Consider the following 12,267-nt stretch of genomic DNA (forward strand, 5'->3'; position numbering starts at 1 on the left):
TGGTCATTCTGACATACTGTATGTGTGTGCATTTATGTAAGGGTATGTACAAAGACAGGTTTTTTGACAGTGTCGTGCTGACGCCTATGCTTCTTCGTGCAGTCGAGGAGATCAGATACTGGAGGTGGACTCAGTCAGTCTTCGTCACGCCGCTCTCAGTGAGGCCTATGCTATCCTCAGTGAATGTGGCCCTGGACCAGTCAGTCTCATTATAAGCAGGCACCCTAACCCCAAGGTAAGAGGATACATAGAACACGCTATGGGTGCCTTAAAGATTTAGTTTGCCTCTAGTTGTGATAAAACTGCATCATCATTGTCTTTTCTCAGGTATCAGAACAAGAGATGGATCAGATCATAGCTCGGTCCACACATAGGGACAAAATGAGCAAAAACAGAGGTTCTTCCCAAGGTCTGATATCTTTTCACATCATTTCACAGATGTCCATGTTATAATACAAACGCAATATTATGTTAAAGCAACATTGTGTAGAATTTAGTATTTTTTACATTTTATTGCGCATGTGTGTATTTGTTATAATTACTTATGATCAAAAACTAGCAAGTGGACAATTTTGGTAAGCATCAAGCAAGTTCACCAGCAGCAGATACAGCAGCAGCTAATATTACTGACAGTCCAACAGCAGTCAGCCCAGCTCGGCGTCTGTCTTTCAGCCTTTTATTTCACCAAGCTCTCACCTACCACTAAAAGTCAGTTTTTTTGTTGTTGTTGTTTTTCTATATATATCTGATCTGATCTGTGTTGTGATCTGTAGGTCTATCCTGTAAGAGCCCAAACCCAACAAGCAAGGACAGGCAGGGAGATGGCTCGCCTGCTCTCAGTTGGACCATGAAGAGATTCCTTGAGCCTGCCAGTCGAGTATGAACTTAATCAATGTTCATGTATGATTGCTCAGTTCATACACATGAATAGACTTTGCTAGGCTTTGTTTAATATCTGACTGGTACATTTAGTATCTCTCAGGCTGGCACTCACTGTGTCATTATTCCAATAAAGCTATCTGTCACTTGGGGTGATATGTTGAGTCCACATCTTTTCTTAAAGATATAACCATGTTTTCTGCTTAACTGTATCATCATATTATTCATTGGTTCAGAGGAACATTTTTACTTTTCTTTTTGTGGAGAACTGCTTCAGAAATGTGTGGTTCAGCTTCCTTTCTCTTTATCTGATCTTCTTCCATTTTCACAATTCTCTAGCAGGGTTCCCTGAGCTCAGAGACAGAGTTGTCTCAATACTTCTCCCAGGATGTTTCCAGCCACTCTTTCCTGTCTGAATCCATGCTGACAGGCTCGAACAGTGATGAGGCTCTCCACCAGCAGAGCTGCAGTACCTCCATGGATGACAGCACATTACAACCACATGGTAAGATTTCAGTTAAATTCCATTTTGCGCTGGTTGCCCAAGCAGGGATTAAATCTAGCTCCAGAATAAAGTGACTTTGAAACCAGATTACTTTTAATGGCATTCTTGGATATGGATTTAACCAGTCAATAATTAAATCAACCGACATCCTCAGGAAAGGTTTACACTATTCCAGGACCAAGGATAGGCTTAAAACCTCCAAGGACGCAGGTTTAACTTTAGTACACATTGATTATTTCAAACTATTACCATGAAGATCAAACCACAGCGGCATCCTCTGAGGTGCAGTTGAATAGATGTTAATGTGAGGGAAGCTGAAGGGCAATGAGAAGATTGAGCTACTTAAAGTTTGTGTAAAGTAAAAAAATATATGTTTTTTGAATTTGTCAGACCAAAGAAGAAAGTCATTTGAATGATTAAAATAATGACAAGTTTATGAAATTAGGTGTCAAAACCAGGTAATAATGAATTCTCAGCTCCAGGACTGTGGGGGCGTGTCCTCTGAATGTGCTGAAGCCATGCCCGCTCGTGGGAGCAGTCGAGAAGCCATTTTGAAGTGACTGAAACGTGTCAGATGAGTTCAGAAAATGACATGACTAACTTTAAAACACTCTGAGCGAGGTGAATTCATCTCTATCTCTCTGCTCAGGGTGGCCTCAGTGTGTCATCAGGCCACCCTTTAAGGACCGCCCACAAAATCCTGGACTGAAAACTGGTGAAAAATGGTTTGAACCTCTAACTAAGTCTTTTCTTGTGTTTTAAGCAACTATTTTCCAACATATTTCATGTATTTGAAAGAAATCTCAGAATTGCCTTTACACTTTAAACACATAAAATGAACAGGGATATTTTCAAATCAGGCTAGACATACAATGATGGATAAAGATCATCTAGTACCTTCATCTATCATCACATGTATCAGAAGAAATTATTAATTCAGCAATGTTTTAATGTGATGCAGACTATTAATGCTTTAATGGTGTCTGTTTAACATTTATTTTTATCAATATGCTATAATACATTTGGTGGCATTATGGTCATGGCTTCTAGCTTCAGTCACATCTTGAGAATATGATCATTTCTGAAGCTGTCAGACTTGGACTTGGTTCTTGTCTCCAGATCTGCCAGTGGACATGTCTCAGTGCGAAACAGACATTGATTTAGATCGATGAAAATGTTGTTGATATTTTCTAATAAACCACATTACCTGTATCTTATTTCCAGCATTCAGTCCTTCTATAACAGAAGTGGAGAATGGCCCTGTGTACAAAGCATCACAAGACAAGACCCCAGTCCCTCCCAATCACCACGCAGAGGCAGTTTGCCAGCCCATTGCTGTCTCCAGTCCCACCACAGTACGGAGCCCACTTCTCCGTCAGCGTCGGATGATGTGCTACGAGGAAGAGCTCAGTGATGATGAGTACTCTGACAATGCTGGAAACACTGGACTCTTCCACAGGCCAACAACATCTGACTCTGTTAACTCCAAAACTGACTCAACAGTTGTAATTGCTACATCATCATTAGATGTAGATGGAGACAGTGATGATGGTGGAGATTTGCAGAAGTGTGGAAGCAATGATGTGACAACACCGCTTTATAGTAGCTTGCCACAGTGTGAGGAAGGTACTACAAATAAGTCTGAGTCACCTGGTTCTGAGTCACCCTTCATGCCTATCCGTTCCCCCTTTGACCACAAAGCAGGAGTTGGTTCTGGGTCCAGTAATTTAAACATTAATAGTGTGAACTATACAAGTCAAGACGATGGACAATTGGAGTCAAAGCGCTCCCCCAAGCTTGAGCATAAAGCAGTGACACGGGTCAAAAGTATGATGAGCATTGAAGCACCAAACCTGCCCCAGCAGCAAAAGTCTAAAGTTGATGAGCCTTCTTCGGGTTTGGTCCCATCACAACCCCCCTCCAGTGGCACACAGTCTGGAAGACACTGCAGGACTGCTAGTGGGTTGATACCCCATCATCACTGTAAGAAGGGAGATACCAGTGAGCTTGCTGGTGTTTATACCATAGATGCTATAACCCTGTGCAGAAACGAGGACGAGTCTTTTGGCCTTGATCTGGAGATTATGTCATCTCCACTCAAAGTCATCATTGCTGGATTAAAGCCTGGAGGTGCAGCAGAAAGGGTACGGCTGATTGGTTTCATCTTCATATCAGTCCAGCATCAGTAAATAAACACTGTAGGCCTTGTGCTGAAATTCTCACTAGAATAATTAAAATAATAAAAGGCTAATTTACATTTAATGATGATTCTCACAGCTAAATTTGATCTCTTTTGTTGAAACACACTTCCAGGAGTCTACAGGCAAGCTGTGTCCTGGAGATGAGATTGTAAAATTTGGAGACAAAATGGTGTGCTCCTCTAGCTACCAGGAAATCTGGGAGCTCATGCTTAACCTTCCTATGACACTGTCACTGGAAGTTAAGAGACCAGTTTCAGGTAAGACTTTGATTCTGCTGTGCATTTGCCTTAGAAATCAACATTTGATCTTTCAGGTAGATCTGAGATGTTGCTCCTTTGTGTGATTAGTTTTGTGCTTCCCAACTGGTGTAGTCTAAAGGTCAAGGTAATCCCCTTGGGCATTGTTAAGTTTGACAAGACCACCACAATATAATATGAGACCACTGCACCGGTGTAGGTGACACATGGTAAAAGGCAGGTTTTGCTGAATTCAATCAGCAATGCAGCAGCACATAAAAATATATAATTTCCCATAAATGTGGCTATTCTTATAACTCTTTGGGTTGTGCTAAGTTTGCATTCTCGGAAACAAGAACCTAAGTCGAAACTAACTTACATGTACATGAATCATTTCAAACTCACAGTGAAAGTAAACACAGCATCCTGGAATAACCATGTTGGGCCTATTCTAGTATAATTCTGCTCATTACTTTGTAATCTTTGTGACTGAAAGCAAATTCTATTAAATGTATTCTATTTAAAGTCCAACTGAAATGAAATTGTCTTGCACTAACAGACTAACAGCCAGAGCCTGCCGCACACAAGAACCACAGACTTTGAACAACAACCCACAGTAGCTTTCCTCTCTAAACACACATATTATCCTGCACCTTAGCTTGAACAAGCCACCAAACAAACATGCACTGCTGACATCAGTTTTCAGGCTCATCTCAGCTTCACCACATTAAACAGTGTGTAGTCAGGCCTTTAAAAATCACCTCTTCCCTTTTAAATGTCGGTGTGCTCCTTACCACTTCCATACCACTTACAACTAACAATATGTAAGCTATAGTGCTAGCTTGTGTAGCAGAATAACTACTTTAAAATGAAATCTTTGCACTCCTGAAGTTTGAGGCACTACCCTTAAACAAAGGAAAACAATTAAATTGATCCGCCTCATAGGAAGGGATCGAACTCTTTGCTGAATGAGGACATTTATTTAGAGCTAAATGAATAAATAAATGATTAGTCTATATAATTAATAAAATAAACAGATGTGAATGATCAACAACCTGCAATTCCCCAAATGTGGGAATTTCTGATAGTGGGGGTCTGCGTTCATGCTCTCTCCCCTGATTTGTTTGGTAGCTCAGTCGGTAGGGTCTGTAGGCTTGGGTGGCGGTTCAAGTCCAGTATGGACCAAAGTGTGGAAGGTGGATTTGTAGCTGGAGAAGTGCCAGTTCACCTGCCGAGATGCCCTTGAGCAAGGCACCGAACTTTGGTGAACTCAGTGGCAATAATGAGGTGGAGTATGCTTGTTTTATTTAGCAATTCTTTATCACAACAAATCCAAAGATTTTGCCTACTTGATGAAGCATTGGGCAGACATGAGACATTCCCTTTGACTTTGTGGTGTCTCAGGCTGTAGATTCAGCACAGGTCCAAAGTTGTGGGGTTTTATTGGCTGGCACAGCACCGTGAAAGGTGCAGGATTCAAAGATTCTTCAACTCTAGTTTAGTTGTGTTAGACATCAAACACTGACACAGTCTCTTTCAGAAAGTTCTGGCTGTTGGTTTGTTTTGTGCAGCTTGAAAGCAGCTGGCCTCGAAAAGTCAGCAGTCTCCTGAGATCTAGAAGTTCTAGAAAACAGCTCCAGATGATTCCTTGTGATGTGGTGGCTGGCTATTCACTTTTTCAGCTAGAAAGAACTCTTTAGTTTAATATTGAGGCTCTCAGAGGCTTGTTTAGATGAAGGTTAAATTGTGCACAGAAAACTTGGAAGGTCCTGAGCTCAAGGTTTGAGGAAACAGTCAATTTGCTTACTTGCCAAAAAGAGGGGTTTAAAATAACTTCTCACATTTTCTGGACTGTTGTGATTTCAAGTCGTACATGCAAATTTCACATACTGTCAAACATAGTTATAGATATTCTGTTCAGTTGTCAGTAGATGGCAGTGTTGCTACATGGTAAACATCACAAATGTAACTAATTGTTCATAGAATAAGCATCAGGTTTGCATATATCATCAAGAAAACATTTGCTGAGTCAGGTTACCTTTTACCTTAGATTTTCCTTAATTTGCTTAGAACAGCGTTACTTTCTTTAGAATTTTCAACTTTATGACATGCGTCTAGCAAACCTTATTGCAGGCTGAAAGAGGAGATCTGCTTTGTGTGCCTGCAAGAGAGATAGGAGGGAAGAGAAGATGGACGTGTTCGTCATTTTAAAATCCGGCTGTTGCTTCTTTAGTTTGACAATATGTAAAAAGTTCTTGTGTCCTGACTGGCAAGTATCCATTGATACCTTTCCCTAGAGGTAGAAAATCAGTTACCTGACCCTAAGGTGTCACTAAAAAACTTCCCACATGGAATTCCAGAGTGTAGATGAAAAAACAGTTCTGCATTGTGATCACTACACTTGTTTACTTTGTCTCTTGTTTCCCTGCTGAGGCCTAGCTAGACTTGAAACCTTTTCAGGGCTTTTTTTTTTCAGAGGCTGAGCTCAGTTTGGTATTCTCTTCTTTCATTGTGTCAGTATGTATGTTATTTGTGTGTATCAGAGAGAGAGAGAGCACATCAGAAAGAGAGAGAGAGAGCTTCATTTGGTGTCGTCTCGGGCAGGGTATGGCTGAAAATTTGCAGACTTGTCAGGTCAGAGCTGGACGAGGGCTGTAGTGTTTGGCCTGACCTGGAGCTCAGCCTGCCAGCTTCTCTCACTCAAACACAGACAGTGACACCCCCTCCAGCTGCTGCTTAAAAACTACTAACAATACATAAAAAAACAAAACACATACAGATAATATTTTGGACTGTAAAAAGGCATGACTACATGTGATTTCAGATGGACTTTAAATAACTTGTGGTTTGAAGTATAAGGCTGTTATTCCTTACATCATCGCCCTGCACCTACATGTGATATGGTGGTATATGATGACTCTTTTTAAACTAAAAGCAGAAAGTTACCCAGTATGCCTTTAAATAGAGCACCATGTGTTTCCCGTTTATGCCAACCTAAGATGTAGGGTCCACCCTCCCTCACTCACCCCAAAGCAACCTGCAGGCATCTGGCTTTCTGTCCATGGTGACTATCTTATACAGTATATTTTACCTTTAGTTACCTTTTAGTTTAACTGTTTAGTAGCCTATATGCTTTGTATGTTTCAATTTAACAATTGTGAATTTAATAGTAGAATAGTGTAAATCTTTAGCATAGCAAGACATTGCTGTGGATTACTATTTTTTGCCCACCAAAAGAGAAGTGTTTTATTCTTATGTCGTTATTTTGGAATCTTTAAATGGGGTCTTTTTTATATACACTACTCGCAAAAAGTTTGGGATATTCGCTATATATATATGTAATATATGTAATTTCCTCATCTCAAGCAATTTATTGTAACAAAAGTTAACAACAGTGGTGGCTATACCACAATGTAATGTCTCAGTAACTTGTCGACTAGACGTCTGATGCTGTTCACAAGTTATTCCAACCTGCTGATGACACTCTGTGACGCTCTAAGCTCAGTGGTAACTTCCCTCTGAGTACTTCCTGTTTGAAGCCCTGCAATTGTTAGGTGTTGTCTTGGTCTCATGATGTTAAAATGTGAATAACATGTTGAAGAGGACTGTTTCAATACAAATTTAATCACCTTGTTAGAGAACAGCATGTTATGCGATAAGCAGTGAAACATTGAACAGTTGGACATGTGCATACAAAAGTTTAGAGAAGGTTAAATTAAGTTCACCTGTAAAGGTTAAAGTGCATTTTAGGTGCACTCTGAAATTTCATCCAAAAATCGAATATCCCAAACTTTTTGTATGATTCAACATCTACCCTTCAATTACAACATTTCTGGTAAAAGTGTTGCATAAAATTTATTGGGATTCAAGTACAGACTAACTGATATGGTAAAAAATATACTTTTCAAGTGACATCCTGGAACAACCACAGCAATGTCTCCAGTTAAACCATGTGATACTGTAGCTGAGTAGAAATGACATGTACATTTTCTGAACTAATGACTAATTTCACACGTCTGTTGCAGTGTATAGTCTGTAGTTATGGTGTTCTATAACATGCCTGCATACATATTTAATAAATCCTCAGTGCAAATATAGAGAAGAATTTTAGGGTGTTCTGAGTTCATTAGATGCCTTTTAATTTTCTAATGTGTTTAATGACCCATCAATTGTCTATGAAATTATTTTAGGAGGATCTTTTTGTGTGTGTGTGTGTGTGTGTGTGTGTGTGTGTGTGTGTGTGTGTGTGTGTGTGTGTATGTATGTGTGTGTGTGTGTGTGTGTGTGTGTTTAGTTTAGGTTTAGGTTTAGTTAACTGTTAGATCTGTTGTTAGGGAAAGCTATGTTATGCCAAAACTTTAATTTAACTTGAGGTATTTCACAGACCCTGCTGCTCTTTTTAGGACAGCGTGACCCCCAGTGGACAAATCTGGAATTAGTTGAAGTTGGAATAAATGACTTAAAAAGTGATCCATTGCACGGGATTGGACCACCCTATTTTCTATGGCATGACATGTATATACCCTCAATGTGCTACAAGATAAAATAGTTTTTAGTTTTCATGTCAAATGATTACTGCTTGTCATTTTCTTGTATTCAGTCCTGACTAAACTGTTTACTTTTCATTTCTGGCAGCTGTAGATCGACTGTCCAGTTTGACCGTTTCCACCAGACTGAATCCAGCCAGATCTGTTCAGGAGACGCCTGATGAAGGACAAGTAATAAATGAAAATTCAGGAAATTCCAACGATACAACCAAAACAGACAATATACCTATCACCAATATAGATGACATTTTATCAGGAGGGAGCCTCTGCAGTGATAAAAATACACACACGTCCCCCGACAAAACATCCTCTAATGAGCCTGTATCCTGCTGTTCAAGCCAATATACTATAACCCTGTCTGAGAAAGCTAACGTTCAGGTTCCAATACAGTCAAGTCCCCCGGACTGTTCTGTATCGGGTGCAGGAAACGAAAAAGGTGCCATCCTCCCTGTGGAGACAACACATGTAAACCAACTAAAAGAAAACAGCTCTGCTGTTTTCAGTGGATCAAGTCCAGAAAGATTTGCTGCTGTTTCTAAATGCATGTACCCACTAGGAGATGACAGTGATTCAAACAGTGACTCCACCACTGACAGCAGTGTAATGGTCAATAAGATGGCTGGTAGTCTTCATGAGCCCTCCTCAGATGAGGAGGAAGTGGAGTTTTGTTCCTGTGATGCCCAGCAACCAGATGGAGATGTTCATTTAAGCCAACCACCAAATGGATCGTCACATTTTCAGCATTCCAGCAGTCAAAACACAAACCTGGATCAGAACTGTGATGTGTCGCCTGTCCTCTCTGAAGACTTACTGACAAACAAAGAAAATGGCACAACAGACACCCAAGAGGGCTTCTCTACAGACCAACCACTCACATCATCCAACTATACATTACCTCTGTCCTCTATAGAGTGCCACATTAATAGTGCCATTGAATCCTGTGATAAGGTTAAAGCGTGTGTGACATCCAGTCCTGGAACCCTAAGCAATCACAGCAGCCCCTCCCCAACAGAAACCCACACTCAGGGTTCTACTGCAGATTTTCCTGCAGATGCCTCGCAGACCTCTGATTTATTGAAGCATTTAGATACACAGACACCTCAATCACCATCATTGGAATCAAAGACCTCTGATACAAGAGCACCACTGAATAACAAGGAAAAGGTCTTGGAGTGCAGAAATCCACATGCTAGCTCCTTGTTTAAGACCTCTAGGTTAAAACTCCTTGATAATTCAGACTATACTGTGTGGAGTGATAATTTCACTCTTCAGGCTGAAACTCAAAGCAGATCAAACATTTCTGCACCCAAACTGAGGAGCCCAACTTCTAAGAGTAAGAACAAACAACAGGAGGAACCTCTACAAACATCTACCAAGAGTGACAACCCAGTTTCTTCAAACACCTATGCTTCCTTGAACCAGTCAACAAAATGTACACCAACAGCAACTGTATCACACTTTTTAAAAACCAATCACCAGCTTGATATTAACAGATGTCTTGCTTTGCCAAAAGTACCTGACAAAAAAGTTCCAGCTGAGCATGAACCTTTACATGATACATTACAAACTGCAGTGGCCAAGGAGAAGGACATCCCCTTCGGGTGCAAAGCAGTAGCTAAATCAGAGGGCCGATCACACCCCCCTGCCACTCAGAGAACATTTATAGAAGTTCGACTGTCTTGCTTATCTGGTTCATCGTCAGCTGCAAACAATGAAACAGTTTATTCAAAAGACTCTAAACACACTCAAAGAGCACCTATGTTTTCTGCCACTTCAGTAGAAAAAACAAATGGTATGGTCAATAACACAGTATTTAGTTCACTGTATTCTACTAAAAAAACTTCCACCACAAGTAATGGTTCGAAACCCAGTACTATTGTGGAGACAAGTGAGACCCTAAAGTCCGGCACATCCAGACTGTACATAAAGACAAATGAAAGGCGAAGCTTCTCAACAGACGTTGCCATGTCTGCAAACTATAATCCCATCTCTGTCCAGCATAAGATAAAGTCATTTGAAAACTTGGCTAACTTTGACAAGCCTGTGGCTAAAAGTGGCGACATTCAATATGCTCTGGCATATAGAGCCTCACTTAACCAAAGGATTGCTGGTTATATGGGCTTAGTTAATTCTGTTGATTGCCAGGCACGGCAAAGGTGTTTTAGTTCTTATGCAGAGAATCTAATCCCTCCGACACCTCGCTCACCTTTTCTTGGTAAATCTCCATCTAGCATTGCACTGATAAACCTTGAACTTCCAGGTTCAAGACGTAACACAGCTTCCCTGACTGAGGACAGCCCTGAGGCTGAAGTTCAAAAAGCTCCAGATGGGATTACACCACAGACCTCTCAGGTTTTGCGAAGGAAACATGGCAAACTTGCCCGCAACAAGTTGCGGCAGCTCAGGGCTCTCAGTATGCCTGAACTGGAAAAACTATGCACAGAGGACTTTACTACAGGACATGGTTCAGCTGTAAATAATATTGAACCTGACATCCATCCCACTAAACTTGAGGAAGCTACAGTCGCTGAGAGCTTTCCACCTTCTGCAGCCCTGACAAAAGCGAGTGGGAACAGATTAAGCCAGGGTGATCTTGGATCCACTGAAAAGCCTCCTCATGGAAGCCCAGAGACCCATGGACAACAGCCTGGCTGGTCCATCAGGTGAGGAGTTTATTTAAATCAAAACATTGAAGAAAGTATGTGTAGAAACTGGAAATAACTGAGCGTACCTTATGGGTGTATCCAGAAACTGTACCAGACTCAAAGCCACAAGCTACTAATGAAGCTACATTAGATTATTATTATTATATTATTATATACTCTTCAGGGCAAAAAATCATATTGTAAATAAAATAATATTGTGTTTTGTAGGAGGTACAATCCAAGTCAAGAAGCCCAGTCATGTCTGTGGGTGCTTCTCTTCTTGAGCAACACTTGACATGCAGGTCTACAAATCAAAACTTTAACAGATTATCAAGCATGATGGTCTAGACCATGCTCTTGACCCTGACCCAACAATTCCACCATGAGCAAGCACCTGGCGAGGAAAAACTTCCTTTTAACAGGCAGAAACCTTGAGCAGAACCAAGCCCATTGGTGGACAGTTATCCACCGGCACCGGTTGAGTTAAAGAGAGAGAGGGGCAGAGAGGGGGTAGGCGAACTTTCCTCTATCAAAAAGTAAAGTCTTAAGTTTACTCTTAAAAGTGCTGACTGTGTCTGCCTCCCGAACCCAGAATGGTAGTTTGTTCCACAGAAGAGGAGCTTGATAGCTGAAAGCTCTGGCTCCCAATCTACTTTTGGAAACTATAGGAACCACAAGGAACCTTGCATGCTGAGAGCGCAGTGTTCTATTGGGGTAGTAAGTTACTATGAGCTTTGTAGGTAAGCAGTAGGATTTTTCAATTCTATACTACTTAACAGGTAGCCAATGCAAAGAAGCCAAAATGGGCCCCACTAAACCAAAGGATTGCTGGTTATATGGGCTTAGTTAATTCTGTTGATTAATAAATGTCTTCAATTTGGCTCCTTTTGTCTGCAGTTTAAGAGAGCTGGTTACATCTCCTGTGAGCCAGTGTAAACTGCAAACACTGCTTTCCTCTGCCACGGTTAAATGGTGCGTGTCATTCCTGCTCCAGCAGGCCAAGGTTCTCTCAGAGGTATTGCCACACAGCTAATACATACATTTTACATGCAATTTAATATCTACCACATTCCAAAGACTACATTGTTTCATTGTTGTTCTCTGCAGGTTAATGACAGTGCTCACCTTGTTGTCCTGAATAAAGAAGAAGGCTCAGGACTTGGTTTTAGTATTGCTGGTGGAGTGGACCTTGAGCATAAGGCAATAACTGTAAGTTGAATGATGCACATGATGTTTTCCTTATGGCTACCACTG

The 12,267-nt window shown here is 40.9% G+C and overlaps 1 protein-coding gene across 3 annotated transcripts in view; it reads left to right on the forward strand.

The window, feature by feature from the left end:
• Window positions 1-12,267, forward strand: part of LOC104930871 (PDZ domain-containing protein 2) — a 28,249-nt gene that overhangs the window by 11,984 nt on the left and 3,998 nt on the right. For 2 of the 3 annotated variants that reach the window (XM_027278406.1, XM_027278407.1), the window contains exons 12-20: window positions 103-235; window positions 328-409; window positions 774-877; window positions 1,219-1,384; window positions 2,609-3,528; window positions 3,698-3,842; window positions 8,457-11,031; window positions 11,911-12,028; window positions 12,121-12,222. In XM_027278406.1, coding sequence (XP_027134207.1) covers window positions 103-235; window positions 328-409; window positions 774-877; window positions 1,219-1,384; window positions 2,609-3,528; window positions 3,698-3,842; window positions 8,457-11,031; window positions 11,911-12,028; window positions 12,121-12,222 — 4,345 coding nt within the window. The remainder of the gene's footprint in view (window positions 1-102; window positions 236-327; window positions 410-773; window positions 878-1,218; window positions 1,385-2,608; window positions 3,529-3,697; window positions 3,843-8,456; window positions 11,032-11,910; window positions 12,029-12,120; window positions 12,223-12,267) is intronic. The other variant, XM_027278408.1, reaches the window with a different exon arrangement.

Source organism: Larimichthys crocea, chromosome III (genome assembly GCF_000972845.2).
Source record: "Larimichthys crocea isolate SSNF chromosome III, L_crocea_2.0, whole genome shotgun sequence".
NCBI lineage: Eukaryota > Metazoa > Chordata > Actinopteri > Sciaenidae > Larimichthys > Larimichthys crocea.